Source organism: Geotrypetes seraphini, chromosome 12 (genome assembly GCF_902459505.1).
Source record: "Geotrypetes seraphini chromosome 12, aGeoSer1.1, whole genome shotgun sequence".
Classification (NCBI taxonomy): Eukaryota; Metazoa; Chordata; class Amphibia; order Gymnophiona; family Dermophiidae; genus Geotrypetes; species Geotrypetes seraphini.
Window position 1 is genome coordinate 184,395 of NC_047095.1, and position 16,434 is coordinate 200,828.

General features: G+C 46.4%; 1 protein-coding gene across 1 annotated transcript in view; it reads left to right on the forward strand.

Moving 5' to 3' along the window:
• The window catches only part of ACBD6 (acyl-CoA binding domain containing 6), a 251,487-nt gene that overhangs the window by 144,176 nt on the left and 90,877 nt on the right, over positions 1-16,434 (forward strand). The window contains exon 6 of the mRNA XM_033916788.1: positions 3,488-3,577. Within this exon, the coding sequence (XP_033772679.1) occupies positions 3,488-3,577 (90 nt within the window). The remainder of the gene's footprint in view (positions 1-3,487; positions 3,578-16,434) is intronic.

A 16,434-nucleotide genomic window follows, 5' to 3' on the forward strand; every position in this document is an offset into this window, starting at 1 on the left:
CTTAGATTTCAGAAAAGCCTTTGATATGGTTCCTCATAGGAGGCTCTTGAACAAACTTGAAGGGCTGAAGTTAGGACCCAAAGTGGTGAACTGGATTAGAAACTGGCTCTCGGACAGAGGCCAGAGGGTGGTGGTTAATGGAAGTTGCTCGGAGGAAGGAAAGGTGAGTAGTAGAGTCCCTCAGGGTTTGGTGCTGGAGCCAATCCTGTTCAATATGTTTGTGAGTGACATTGCTGAAGGGTTAGAAGGAAAAGTTTGCCTTTTTGCGGATGATACCAAGATTTGTAATAGAGTAGACACCGAGGAGGGAGTGGAAAACATGAAAAAGGATAGAGTTCAAAAGTTAGAGGAATGGTCTAATATTTGCCAACTAAAATTCAATGCAAGAAACGCAGAGTATGAATTTGGGGATTAATAATTGGAAGGAACTGTATATGATATGAGGTGAGAGGCTGATATGCATGGACGGGGAGAGGGACCTTGGGGTGATAGTATCCGACGATCTAAAGGCAAAAAAATAGTGTGACGAGGCTGCCAGAAGGATGCTGGCTGTATAATGAGAGGTGTAGCCAGTAGAAGGAAGAAGGTGTTGATGCCCCTGTACAGGTCGTTGGTGAAGCCCCGCATGGAGTATTGTGTTCAGTTTTGGAGACCGTATCTGGCGAAGGACAAAAGAAGATTTGAAGTGGTCCAGAGAAGGGCGACAAAAATGATAGGAGGTTTGCACCAGAAGACGTATAAGGAGAGACTGGAAGCCCTGAATATGTATACCTTAGAGGAAAGGAGGGACAGGGGAGATATGATTCAGACGTTCAAATACTTGAAAGGTATTAACGTAGAATAAAATCTTTTCCAGAGAAAGGAAAATGGTAAAACCAGAGGACATAATTTGAGGTTGAGGGATGGTAGATTCAAGAACAATGTAAGAAAATTCTACTTTGTGGAGAGGGTGGTGAATGCCTGGAATGCGCTCCCAAGAGAGGTGGTGGAGAAGTGTGGGATGAACACAGAGGATCTAGAATCAGAAAATAATAGTAAATATTGAAGAACTAAGGCCAGTACTGGCAAACTTGCACGGTATGTGTCTGTATATGGCCTTTGGTTGAAGATGGGCTGGGGAGGGCTTCAATGGCTGCGAGGGTGTAGATGGGGTGGAGTAAGCTTTGACGGAGACTTTAGTAATTAGAACCTAAGTACAGTACCAGGCAGAGCTTTGGATTCTTGCCCAGAAATAGCTAAGAAGAAAAAAAATTAAAATTGATTCAGGTTGGGCAGACTGGATGGATCATTCGGGTCATTATCTGCCATCATCTACTATTTTACTATGTTTACATTAACCACCAAAAGGCTGCCCTTTATTTAAATACTCAATACATCCTCAGACAGACCACAAACTAGTCTGTTTTAGCTTGGGCAGTTAGAGGGGATATTCAGTGGCGCTATCCAGTAAGGTACTACTAAATATGCCCACATAGCCTCACACAAGTGATTTACCAAACTACCTCTTTAATTACTTAATACGACAATCTCTATCTCAAAGATTCCAAAAGGTCTTAATGTATCTCTAATGCACCCTTGAACTGTAACGACTATCCATACCTGTTTTGTAATGCATATCTGATTCTCCAACTGTTCTGTAAGTCACCTTGAACCTCTGTAGGCACAGCGCGACTCATAATCCAAGATTAGATTAGATTTAAATTGCCAGGAGCCTTTCCTCACTGTTTAAATCACTTTGAATATCTATCACATTGATTATCGATGTTTTTTTTTATTTGTATTTTGTAGCTTTGGATAGTAAACTATACGTATATCACTATCTTGATTTTACTTAGCACCATAATAGGGAGAATCATGGTGGCCAAGGGGTATCTAACACCATAGTCAAAAGTTCACCCCACCCCACCAAGGGCATCTCAAGGCCCTATCCCTCCACAATCCAGTATCTCCCCTTCTTTACTACTGCTTCCCAGTGTCCAGCATCAACTTCTCCCTTCCCATTTCCTACTTGTATCCAGCATCCTTTACCTCTCAAAAGTTCAACATTGCCTTTCCCCAGCTCCCAGGTGTCCAGCTTCACTTCCCCTTTCTGTTCCCTTCCCAGTCTCTCCTGCCGGTAAGCAGCAGTAGTGGCAATAAAGAGCTTTTGATTTCTTGTTCTTTATTACTTTCTGAATATTTCTATAATTTTTCTTTCATGTTGAACTTGTAGAATAATGTTAACTCTTGTTTTGATGCATTTTGAGCTGGTATTTTCTAGATAACAGAATGTGAAAAATGAACTTGTAACTGAGTTCAAAAAGGTTTGGACAAGTTTCCAAAGGACAGATAAACTTGGGCATCTCCACCATATCCTTCTCTGAGGTGGCAATATAGAACAAGTAACCCAGCTTGGCCACTTTTAGGGACTGGATGCTGGACCATTAGTCTAACTCAGCATGACATGTCCTATGTTCTTAGATTTTGTCTGGCCAAGGGGATGATACAACTATTTCATGACAAGTATTCTAGTTATTCATCAAGCCCAGCATCCTATCTTTTCCATAACTTTCATAGTGCTTTATGCTTTTGTGATCTGGTTTTAAAGTATTTTTAGGTTTGGTCAAGTGAATGTGTGAAATATAGGTATCACTTTATCAGTTTTCTACAGTACTATAGGTACAGATTTCCTTAGAGGCATCCTTGAAAACGCACAATTTTCAACCATTGTGTCATGACACTAGTGTGTTGCAAAAACCTGAAAGATATGTCACAGAACTGGTACAAACAGCAGAGGCTCAGCGGGGAGAGAAGCAGGAAACTCAAGCTACGTTAATCCCATACTCCTTCCCTGGATTTCCAGCAGCAAACAGTGGTTATCAGGCTTTTGCCTCTGGTGCACAGATCAGTTTTCTACCTTCACAACCTAGGAAGAAGTATGGTGATTAGTGTAGCTGCAACTCCTGCATTATATCAATCAGATATCATTCATTTCACTGTGTTCATTTCTTAGTGGGTTTTTACATACATGACAAGAGAATCAGAATATATGTATATTTTTTGTATGCTATTTTCCATGGTGAAATGTGTTAGTTCTGATCTGCACCTGTTGTTGGGGGGAGATAGGATTTTTATGGATGCATACTGTGTCAGATTGAAGGTCTGTGAGTGTCATGTATGTAGTGTGTCATGCATGTAAGCATCATCTGTCAAATGAGTCCTAACTGAAAAAAGATTGAGAACTAGTGCTGTGGACTATTAGGAACTGTGATAAGCTTATCTCTTGATTGACCAGTATTACAATAAGCAGTGATAACTGAGAGTCATTTTGTCTGGCTTTATCCCCTCTGAAGGAATCATTCCATATAGAGTAGTATGAAGTGTGTTGTATGATTTCTTCTTTGTCATATTGTACCTGTTACATTATAGAATGTCCATGGCAAAATGAGTGCAGTAGGTTTTGAAAAACACTTTTTTCCTGATTACTTTTCTCTCAAATTGTTTACAGGGAAGAACATTGCTACACTGGGCCTGTGACCGAGGACACAAGGATCTGGTATGGGTGCTACTTCAACACAAAGCTGATGTGAATAGTCAGGTAGGAAAGAGGTGATGTGAAGTGATGGCTCTAAATCTTTTTACAACTAGATCATCACAATCAGAACTATATCTTGCAATGCTAATTAATAGGAAGAGTAATACTGTTATGTATTATAAATGTGCTTAGTGTTGTATAGGATAATTCAATAGATTACAGCATCTTGTGCCAAAAGCTTGCAGTCTAACTATAAATACATCTATGGTGCAGATTCCTGTAATCCCTTAACAGAAAGAAGATTATTCAGGTAAGAACCTAATCTTCCAATAGCGGAACTAGAAAAGGTTCAAAGAAGAGCAACCAAGATAATAACAAAGAGGATGGAACTGCTCTCGTATGAGGAAAGACTAAAGAGATTAGGGCTCTTCAGCTTGAAAAAGAGACAGCTGAGGGGGAGATACGATTGAAGTCTACAAAATTCTGAGTGGTGTAGAACGGGTACAAGTGGATCGATTTTTTTACACCATCAAAAATTACAAAGACTAGGGGACACTCGATGAAGTTACAGGGGGATACTTTTAAAACCAATAGGAGGAAATATTTTTTCACACAGAAAATAATTAAGCTCTGGAACGCGTTGCCAGAGGATGTGGTAAGAGCAATTAACATAGCTGGTTTTAAAAAAGGTTTGGACAAGTTCCTAGGGAATAGTCCATGGTCTGCTATTGAGACAGACATGGGGGTATCCACTACTTGCCCTTGATCAATATAATGGAATGTTGCTACTCTTTGGGTTTTTGCCAGGTACAGTGAGCTGGATTGGTCACCATGAAGATGGGATACTGGACTAGATGGAACATTGGTCTGACCCAGTATGGCTAGTCTTACGTTCTTATGTACAGAAAGTTCAGTGACTTCTTAGCAAAGTAGCATGAATTGTGGATAAGGATATGAAGCCAGAGTCTTCCCAGGTTCATGATATTGTGCTGTAAGTTAGGGGAGTGCAAATGACAGGGATGTGCAAATGACAGTGCCCTCTCCAACTCCTTTCCTACATACAAACTACATTCAATATCCTACCTCTTTTGTGGTTATTGGTCCTGGTGGAATCACTCTAAACCAGTAAGTTGTGAGAATAGAACCACAAAAAAAGGATTCATTCCTGCTATTTCCTTCCACCTTCCTCCAGCAGTGGACATTTTCTCCGGCTGTTGCTGGATAGTGAACTTCAAGAAGAGTCATCTAGAGCCGACCCAGTGCTTGGAGTGTTTGGGAGTCTGTTTTAACATGGTGAAAGGTCACGTCTTCCTTCCTGAGCCATGCAAAGAGAAACTCAGGAAGCAAATTTCAGGGTTCTTAGCGATGTCAAATCCCAAGACCTGGCATTACTTCCAGGTGCTGAGCTCGATGGCAGCCACACTGGAAGTAGTTCCCTGAGTGAGGACTCATATGTGTCCCCTCCAGGATTCCTTGTTCTCCAGGTCGTCCCACAGTGATATTCTCTGCAGCTGCTGCTTCCCTGGACAGGGGAAGCAAGGAACAGCTGCACTGGTAGCTCCAGGGAGATTCCTTATCGAATTACATGTCCCTTTAAATCTCCTTATGAATGACTCTAATGACTGGCGCATGCCTTTTTGACTGGGGGGTCCATTGCAGCAGTCATCTAGTGCAGGACCAATGGACCTTCCTGCAGGGAAAGTGGTCCATAAATCATCTGAAGCTATGAGCCATTCATCTAGCGCTGAAGGCACTGGAGAAGTACGTTGAAGGAAAGGCAATCAGATTGTTCTCTGACATTGACACCACGGTAGTTTATGTCAACAGACAGGGAAGCACCAGAAGTGCTCCATTATGTCTAAAAGCCCAGATGGTGTTCAGGTGGGTAGAAGCTCATCTTCAGGCACTCTCCGAAGCCCACATAGCGGGAGTGGAAAACGTACAAGCTGACTTTCTCAGCCATCATATTCTAGACCCTGGGGAGTGGTTACTGTTGGAAAGAACATTCAACCTCATTGTCTAGTGTTGGGGAAGACCGGTGATGAACTTGATGGCTTCAGCCAAGAACTCAAAAGCAAATTGCTTCTACAGCCAAAGAAACAAAACGGTAAGCACAGGGTTGGACGCATTGGTTCAGCTCTGGCCAGAAGAGAAGCTTCTCTGTGTTTCCACCGTAGCCAATGGTGGGCCGGGTCATCCGCAGAATCGCGAATCACCTGGGACTTGTGATCCTGGTAGCCCCAGAGTGGCTTATACAGCCTTGGTATGCAGATCTAGTGCATCTCCAGTGAGACAGTTGCATCAAACTACTGGTTCGCAAAGGGCTCCTCAGTCAGGGACCATTTCCCATGGAGAACCCAGAGCACTTTGGACTTACAGCATTTCTCTTGAGTGCATGGCCTTAACCCTTGGAGGTTATTCAGAGGTAGTCATTTTGACTCTTCTTTGAGCAGAATGCCATTGACGTTTGTGGCTTATGCTAAGGCCTGGAAGGCTTTCCAGCTCTGGTGCGCCAAAGATCAAGTAGAGCCTTTCAAGGCACCAATTCCTGTGATCCTGATGTTTCTGCAAGATGGACTAGAAAAAGGCCTATCAGTGGCGTGTCTTGAAGTGCAGGTGGCAGACCCCTCATGCTTTCAAGCTGGAGGAGGAAAGCTATCTTTGGCATCTCATCTGGATGCGACCTGGATTTTGAAGGGGGCGCTCAGATTGTGGCCTCCGTTGTACCAGCCTTTTCTATCCTGGAATCTTAATATTGTCTTAAAGGGCTTTTCTAAGCCTCCATATGAGCCTTTCCAATAGGGGACCCTTCTGGATCTCACGTTAAAGATAGTATGTCTGGTGGCAGTATACAAAAATAAAATTATTATTAGCATGATCGATCTCAGAATTGCAGGCTCTTTCCTGCAGAGAGCCCTTTCACAAGATCACAGAGGCTGGGTTTTCACTGTGTATGATACCTTCCTTTCTACTGAAGTTTGTGTCAGCCTTTCATGTCAACCAAGAGGTTCTTTTGCTCTCTTTTCTTCCTATGGGTTTGACTAAGCAAGATAAGATATTGTAGAGGCTGGATGTGTGACAAGTTTTACTCCTTTACCTGGAAAGAGCCAATGATTCGACTGTCCAACCATCTTTTTGTTCTAACTAATCAGTTAAGATGAGGCAGACCAGCCTCCAAGGCTTCTATCGCTAGATGGATTCGCAAGGCAATTTTGGCGTCAGAAATTGGCTATGACTATGGCAGACAGTCACCTATTTCTCTCAGCTCATTCAACCATAAATGTGGTGTCTTCATGGGCGACATCCTGGGCAGTTCCACCTGAAGAGATCTATAGAGCAGCAACTTGGTCTACTCTCCATACCTTTACAAGGTTCTACAGAGTGGACATGGTAGCTTGAGAGGTAGCTTTTAGGTCCTCGGTTTTGCGAGCAGGCTCATCTGTCCCACCCTAGACATCTGATGCTGCTTTGGTACACCACCTAATGTATAGACGCCTGTGTTTATGTAACTGAATGAAAGATTAGGTTCTTACCTTGATAATCTTGTTTCTGTTAATACACACACTCCATTTCCACCCTCACTGAACTCCTTCAGAGATCCAGCACCTTCCTTCTATACCCCTCCCCAGTATCCCTATCCCTTTTCAATGCCTCTTATCCTCTCCAGTCTTCCAGGTCATTCACAATACGTCTCATCCTTTCTCCAATCTTTGTCCCCTTTCCTTGCTCCTCTTTTTGTACCCCTCTTTTCACACTCTCACTCATTCTCCCAACCCATTAACATAACCCCACTCATTCCTATCAATCGCCAAGTACTCACCATTCCCTCAAAATTCTCACTTCATCTCTCCTATGTATAATTCCCTGCTCTGTTCCCTAGCATCATCTCATTCAATCACCAAGTCCCAATCATCTTTTGGTCTGTCTCTCTTCTCCCATCCCCTAGCCCCATCTATATTCCAGAGTCTCCTGTCCATTTAACATTTCTCTTCATGTCTAATGTCATTCTTTCTATGTTCCTGTCTATCCTGTCCAGCACCTTCCCTCTGTGCCCTTATGTTCAGTATCTGCCCTCTGTGTTGCCATCCCTCCCCATGGGTCCATGTTATTCCCCTTGTCCTGCTTCTCTCCCTCTCTTTCCTTTCTCTTGCACTCCCACCCCAGGACGAGCATATCTTCCTCTCTCTCCCCTGCCCTCTCTCCACGGTACCAGGAAAAAAGTAGACAAGTGGTTCACTAGTCCCAAAAGGATGGTAGTCATAAAAGCATATGGTTAATGGAGGATAACATATATTTTATTTGAGAATTAAATATAAAATCAAACCCAAATGTCCGTCAAGTTTCCCTTATCACACATTATACATACCGTATATACTCGAATATAAGTCGATCTGAATATAAGTTGAGACCCCCCTTTCCCCCCTAAAAAAGAGGAAAAATGGTTGACTCGAATATAAGTTGGGTGGCTTAATATTCAAGTGCCCTGCCCTGTTAGGCTCTGCCCCCAATCCCCTCCCTGCCAGGCACTGCACCCACTCCTCCCTCCCACTGAGCGGCTTCCTTACTTCTAGAGTGTTAAGCAGACGTACGAAACGCTGTACAGAGTCACAAAGAAGACAGTCCCTGCTTGAAAAAGCTTACAGGCTAAACAGATGCCAACCCACCCTGGCAGGGTGGGGGATATACTTGGGATGGTGAGCAGTGGGGAGCAGGGTTGTGAATGGAAGGATAAGTCACACGTGGTTTTCTGACATGGGGCCTGCAGCACTGATTTCTGAATTGGTAGAAGCAGGGACTACAAATCCCAGAATGCTTTGGGATGACTGGCCAAGGAATCTCCCTCCTGGAACTGGTTACATTAACGGGAGCTAGAATAGATGTGTAGACTTTTTGTACAATGGGTCGCTGAGGCTTTTCTTTCTTTCTTACTTTATGTTTTTTATCTCTCTCCCTGCCCCCCTTTCTTTCTGTCTCTGTCCCCCTGTGTGTCTCTGTCTCTTCCCTGGCCCCCTGTCTTACTGTCTCTCTCCCTGACTGGCTGTCAGTCTTTCTGTCTTTCTTTGTTTTCTTTGTTTCTGTATCTTCTCCCTTCCTTTTACCTCCCATGTCCCCTGTCCAGCAGTAGCCTTTCTCCCAATCACTCCCCTCCCCCCCAAAGAAAACCAAGATAGCTTATTGTTCTCAACCAATTAAAACCCTCCCCCCAAATCAAAACAAGATCGTTTTCTGTCCCCAACAAATCACACCCCTATCCCCAAATGGTAGCAAGATTGTTCCTTTCCCCCCCTTCCCAACAACCCTCCCTTTACCTAAAGTAATGTAAGATCGTTCACTGATTCCCCAGCACACACACCACCAAAATAAAAGCAAAATATTTCCCTTCCCCAAACAGGCTTATTTGATAAGGGGCTCGGCGCAGGCCATCATGTTGAGACTTGGAAACTGCCTCGCGCAGAACGCAACCGCGCAGACAATGAGTGTAGGAGTCAGTGACAGCAGGTTACCTTGACCACCGAGGTCGCGCCCCCCAGTGAGGCAACAGGTATGGCGGCGCTGGGGCAGTGCAGAAGAGGAGAAAGATGGGTCTGTGTCTCTCTTCTCTTCCTTTCCTCCTCCTCCCTCTCCTGCTCCCGCAGTCTACGGAACTCTCATGCGAAGTTTTCGCGAGAGGGAGCAGGGCCGGGGCGGGTGCCAAGGAGGTGCGGCTGGGCTTCTTTTCGGCGTCAGTGAGGAGAGGGATTTTTGTCTGCGCAGGTTCGAGCCTCTGCCGCCCGCCGCCCGGAACACCTTCATCTCGCCAATCCCGCGTAGGAGCAGCAGCCAACCCTCTGCCAGGGCCTTTGGGAGAGTCCTCAGCAGCTCGGAACAGCAAACAGGGCCGCGAGTGTGGGGCAGTTGTAAGTGTGCATGCGCACACCTTCCGGCCACAGACATACGGAACACGCAGGTAGGAGTGCGCATGCGTTGCTTAGGGTTTTATTATCTAGTCATTTAGCCCGTTACATTAACGGGTGCTAGAATATATGTCTGTCTGTCTCCCTCCCGCTGACTCTCTCTCTCTCCCTGGCCCCCTTTCTCTGTCTGTCTTTCTGTCCCTCTCCCTGCCCCTGTGTCTTTCTTTCTTTCTGTCTCCCTCCCTCCCGCTGTCTGTTTGTCATTTTTTTCCATTTCCCTATGCAGCAGCATTTCCATCCCATTTCCCTGTGCAGCAATAACAGCATTTCCCTCCTATCCCCCTTTCTTGTGCAGAAACAGCAGCGGTATTTCCCTTACCCTCAAGGTCTCTGTGCAGCAGTAGCAGCATTTTCCCCCACCCCCTTTCCCTTCTCTTACCGCGATCTGGCCTGCTCCGTTCGGCCCCTCCCCCTTCTTTTGCTGCGTTGTCCTGCTCGATCTGGCCTGCTCCTGACCCTCCCATCCGACCCTCCCACCGCCAACAAACCTCCCGGCTCCAGCAGCATAGGCAGCACTTTAAACACGCTGCTTCGTGACCTTCTACTGCCGATTTCCTCTGCCGCGTCTGTCTCCGATGATGTCATCAGAGACGCGGCAGAGGAAATCGGCAGTAGAAGGGCGTGAAGCAGCGTGTTTAAAGTGCTGCCTACGCTGCTGGAGCTGGGAGGTTTGTGGAGGGTCAACGGGCGGAGCGGGGCTGCTCTCCACCACTCAGTTGCTGCCACTGGAATGCAAACAGGGCTGCGAGTGTGGGGCAGTTGTAGGCGTGCATGCGCACCTCTTCCAGCCACGGACATACGGAACACGCAGGTAGGAGTGCGCATGCGCCGCTTAGGGTTTTATTATAGAGATTGCAGAGTTGCTCTTTTACTATTACTTTGACTTCTTTCATTTCATCTACCCATCGCATCAGTTGTCCTGTGGTTTGCCATAGGGCTCAGTACTTGTCCCTCTATTTTTCAATATTTTCTTTAGTCCTCAGCAACTGTTGTTCAAGATTTTGTGTGAGTGCATTCGGTTATGGATTATATTCTCCTGATTACTTATATAGATCCTAATAATCCTAATCTTGCTCAGTTGCATCAGTGTCTTGATATGCTTACAAAATGGCCACATGAGAATCTGCTTATAATAAACCCTTCCAAGATAGTAGCAACTTGGCTGGCCTTTGTGTTTATCTTTCACCTCTGTTACTGGGTCTCCAAGTCTTTAATATCTGGGAGTCATCAATGATTATCAACTCTACTTTGAACCTCACATCTCTGCTATTTTGAAATACAGCTTCCTAGCTCTACAACAATTTGTCAGTTCATTATTATCGGGATGGAGCAGCTCAGCTTACTTGGATTTACGAACCTGATCCCTAACCCCAGAAACCTTTAAAAATGACTTTTAAGGACACCCCCTCCCCAAATTCTCCCCCCCCCCATTAGGCTGCAATATGCAGGTATTAATTTTACTTTGATTAAGTGCCTTCAGCCTTTCCAAAATGCAACCATCTGGATTTTGTGTTGTGCATGTAAATTCAACCATTTAAAACCTTTTCTTTAGGAACATCATTGGCTCTATTCAATTCAAGATTCTGACTGGCACCTAAAGTTTATGTGCTGGTAAACTATTCTATTTCCCTTCTTTATTCTGTATGGCCCTGTCTGACTGCTACAATTGACTCAAGACTTCCATCTACCAGTCTCACTAGTATTGTATGCATAGCTGGATTCCACGAGGCATAGTATCTTCAATTGTACTTCACCAACCTTCTGGAATGGGCTGCCACTCTCCCTTTTTGTATAGCCATCATACAAGAAATTTAGGGTTCCTTTAAAAACCCATTTATTTCTGCAACTTTTATTTGGTTTTAGGTCCCTGTGTGTCCATGTATTTCCATATAATAATAATACATTTATTTGTATACTGCAGTACCTGCGGTTTCCAACAAGAGGTAAGAATTGTAAAAACACAGTGAATATACATCACAAAACCCAGTACATTATAAATAAAAATTTAACATTAAGAGATTATTATCTAAATTATACATATTTATCAACAGATAAGTTTTTAATGATCTTCTAAAGGCCTGGTAAAAAGAAGAATTGCGCTGTTAGGGCTAGTCTCGGTTAGGGTGCTTGTCTTTGACCAGAGAGCCGCCGCGTGAGCGGACTGCTGGGCATGATGGCCACTGGTCTGACCCAGCAGTGGCAATTCTTATGTTCTTATGTAGATCAAACCACTAAAATTTTTGTTCCAAAGTCCTGCCTGAAAGGATAGGGTTCTATTAGGAAATCTTTTTTATATACAACCTTTTATTGAGGGGGGAAAAAATAAGGTTTTGTTTCGTGAAGAACATCTGTTTTATACTCGTTCAAAATGATCTAAAAGGTAACTTGGTATAAGACCATATAATGTTTTATAACAAATACAGGCCAATTTAAAAATTATTCTTGCCTCTACTGGAAGCCAATACAACTTTCAATAGTATGGTGTTACATGTTATGATTTTTTTAGATTGAAAATTAGACGCACAGCAGTATTTTGGATCTTCCTAATGATTTTTTGATAAGAACCTAGATAAATGATGTTACAATAGTCTAAACCAAGGACTGCACAATCAGTCCAAAAGATGAAAAGTCAAAATAAGATTTAATTGTGCAAAGCTTCCGTAGTGTGAAAAACTTTTCTTTACTAAAGCATCAAGTTGAGCATTGAACGATAAGTTTTGGTCAAGATATACTCCTAAGATTTTAATAACTGGACTGATAGGATAATTAATTCCATTCAACATTTTTCTCTAGCCTTTGTCTTTTAGATTTGATCACTTCTAGAACTTAGGTCCAGTTTGTGTTTTCTCTCCTACCCTGTCAAAGTTTTTGATTTCTTTTTTTTATATTGCTGTTAGCTTGTAATTAGTTTTGATGTGCTTGCCATGAAAGATGGTATAGTAAATTTAAATAAACATGGGCTATGGATGCATTAGGAATTTGATGCTAGTGGATGAGTTTATAATTCTTATGTTGGAATGCACCTTGATTTTTAGCCAGATTTGTAGTATATAAATTTTAATAAATAAAAAGAAATTTTAGCTGCTGATGGATGGTTATGAGATTTACCGTATTTTCACGGATATAACGCGCGCGTTATATGCGTTTTTACGTACCGCGCATACCCCTCGCGCGTTATATGCGTGAGCGCGGTATACAAAAGTTTTTAAACATAGTTCCCACCCCGCCCGACGCCCGATTCACCCCCCCAGCAGGACCGCTCGCACCCCCACCCCGAACGACCGCTCGCACGCGCTCCCACCCGCACCCGCATCCACGATCGGAGCAAGAGGGAGCCCAAGCCCTCTTGCCCGGCCGACTCCCCGACGTCCGATACATTCCCCCCCCCCCCGGCAGGACCACTCGCACCCCCACCCCGAAGGACCGCCGACTTCCCGACAATATCGGGCCAGAAGGGAGCCCAAACCCTCCTGGCCACGGCGACCCCCTAAGCCCACCCCGCACTACATTACGGGCAGGAGAGATCCCAGGCCCTCCTGCCCTCGACGCAAACACCCCTCCCCCCAATGACCGCCCCCCCCAAGAACCTCCGACCGCCCCCCCAGCCGACCCGCGACCCCCACGACCCCCCACCCCCCTTCCCCGTACCTTTGGTAGTTGGCCGGACAGACGGGAGCCAAACCCGCCTGTCCGGCAGGCATCCAACAAAGGAATGAGGCCGGATTGGCCCATCCGTCCTAAAGCTCCGCCTACTGGTGGGGCCTAAGGCGCGTGGGCCAATCAGAATAGGCCCTGGAGCCTTAGGTCCCACCTGGGGGCGCGGCCTGAGGCACATGGGCCCAACCCGACCATGTGCCTCAGGCCGCGCCCCCAGGTGGGACCTAAGGCTCCAGGGCCTATTCTGATTGGCCCACGCGCCTTAGGCCCCACCAGTAGGCGGAGCTTTAGGACGGATGGGCCAATCCGGCCTCATTCCTTCGTTGGCTGCCTGCCGGACAGGCGGGTTTGGCTCCCGTCTGTCCGGCCAACTACCAAAGGTACGGGGAAGGGGGGTGGGGGGGTCGGCCAGGGGGGGTCGCGGGTCGGCTGGGGGGGCGGTCGGAGGTTCTTGGGGGGTCGGTCGTTGGGGGGGGAGGGGGGTTTGCGTCGAGGGCAGGAGGGCCTGGGATCCCTCCTGCCCGTAATGTAGTGCGGGGTGGGGTTAGGGGGTCGCCGTGGCCAGGAGGGTTTGGGCTCCCTTCTGGCCCAACTACACAAAGGTATGGGGAAGGCGGGTGGGGGTGTCGTGGGGGTCGGCCAGGGGGGTCGCGGGTCGGCTGGGGGACGGGCGGAGGTTCTTGGGGGGGGGCGGGCGTTGGGGGGAGGGGGTTTGCGTCGAGGGCAGGAGGGCCTGGGATCTCTCCTGCCCGTAATGTAGTGCGGGGTGGGGTTAGGGGGTCGCCGTGGCCAGGAGGGTTTGGGCTCCCTCCTGGCCCGATATTGTTGGGGAGTCGGCGGTCCTTCGGGGTGGGGGTGCGAGTGGTCCTGCCGGGGGGGGGATGTATCGGACGTCGGGGGGGGGCATCAGGCTTTCAGGATGGGGACAGACCTTCAAGGGGGGACAGGACTTCAAGGGGGGACAGTGCACGGAAAGTCAGGGGGGGTGAACGGAGAGTCGGGACAGCGCACGGAAAGTCAGGGCAGTGCACGGAAGTCAGGGGGGGTGAAATGAGAGTCGGGACAGCGCACGGAAAGTCAGGGCGGGCGAAAGGAGCGTCGGGCATCATGCGCGGTATACCCGTGAGCGCGGTATACAAAAGTTTTTGTACATATCATCGTGATTTCTGCGCGCTATACCCGTGTGCGCGTTTTACACGGGTGCGCGTTATATCCGCGAAAATACGGTAATTCACTGGACTTTTATTCTGATGTTTTTCATTGTTACTGTGTAACTGTGAGTCATTTTGATGGCTGAAAGATGGAATATAAATGTTTTAAACAAAATAAAAATAAATAATGTGAACATGTTTTGGAATCAGGGCAACTTTGGATGAAGAGGAACAGGACCAGCTCTTGGCACTTCCTTCTGCATGTCTTTACAGTGTGTTGCAGAGTTGGGGAAGGAGATTGGATTTATTTCAAAAGAAACAATACAGAAATAAAAAAAAAAATAGCACTGAGAGTTCATTTCCCTAAGGGCTCAATTCCTCTCAAACAACATTATTATTGACTGGTCCATTGGATGCCAAAAATGAAAAAGAAAATCAATTTTATTAGATGTAGTTGCCTGGCCACAGATTACAAGAGTAACGTAGCAGCGTGAGACAAGACTAATTGTATCAACTATCTCCAAGACTAATTTTTATCATTAGCTATAAATGAGTGATCTCAAACTCCACTGCTAGATTTATTCATTTTATATATTTCTTGTTATTTTTGAAAAAAAGCATTTTCTAATCAGGGCAGGCTGATTGAGAAAGAAACCCCGATTTTCACTCTGTTCAGAGCAGAGCGTTGTAGACATGCCAGATTATTTATAAGCAGAACTATTGTATGGTTAGAATGAGAGAAGCTGGATTCTGATACAGTCAGATAATCATGAAGCAAACATATAGGTGTTATTCTTTCTTTAAGGACTAACTTTGGTGGTTCTAGGGCAGTGGTCTCCAACTTTTTTGTCACCAAGGACCGCTTTTATAGAAGCAGATTTTTCCAGGGTGGGGATTTTTCCAGGGCATGTTCGTAGGGCAGTTTTATACACAATATATATTACATTTCTATTATTATTAAATTGTAATATCATAATAGAAATTATACAATGTACCATAATGCAGAATCAGTGAGAGCCCTGAGCTTATTTTTCCTGCAACTAGACAATCCCATCTGGGGATGATGGAAAACAGTGACAAGCCGGGCCACGAGAGATCCCCTTGCACAACATCTTTCCATCCCTCCTTCCCATCCTGCACAGCAGAACCACGCCGATACTTCCACCATGAGGCCGACATACCTCCATTCTGAACAGCAGCGGCTGCAGCACTGAACAGGCTGCTTTGCTGCCTTCCCCACCGGGGCCTTCTCTCTGCTGCCGCATCACAGATTACATCATAAGATATCTTTCCATCTCTCCCTCCCATCCCCCACATGCAGCAGAACCCCGATGACCCCCACCAACCCATCCCCTGCGCAGCATCTTTCCATCTCTCCCTCCCACCCCCACATGCATCAGAACCCCGCCAACCCTCCCATCGTGAGGCCGACATACCTCCGTTCCAAACAGCAGTGGCAGCAGCACTGAACAGGCTGCTTTGTGGCCTTCCCCGCTGTGGCTTTCCCTGTGCCGTGGGGTCCTGCTATGCGGGATGGGAAGGAAGGATGGAAAGATGTTGAGCAAGGGGATCTCTAACACCATCCCTACCGCTTGCAGTGGGAAGGATGCTCACTTTCTCAAGCTGCCAAGCAAACCCCCCTCCCCCCGCAGCAGCAGGAGAGATGCTACACAACACCCCTCCCCTTTAGCGGGAGAGACACCCATTCTCTCTCACTGCAATACAACACTCCCCCGTGCAGCTGAAACACAACACTCCCCCCGCAGCAGGAGAGATGCCCACTCTCTCCTGCTGACAAGCGAATCTGCCCCCACCAGGGGGAGAGATGCCCATTCTCTCCAACTGCATCACAACACCCCCTGCCTCCGACCTCTCTCCCCCGTACCTTTAATTAGATGGCTGACTGGAGGAATGCCTACTCCAGATAGCTGGCACGCCTCTTCCAAACTGGGCCTTCCCCTCCCTGGTGTTTACTGGGATGCACTGGGGAGGGCCTGGGGCTCTGATAGGCCTATGTTGTTTAAGGCCCCTCTCATAGCAAGGCCCATTTTGGAACAGGCAGGCCAGCTGGCCGGAGAGAGTAGGCATCACTCCGATCAGCCATCTAATTAAAGTTATGTGGGAGAGGGGTTGGAGGCAAGGGAGTGTGTGTGTTGTG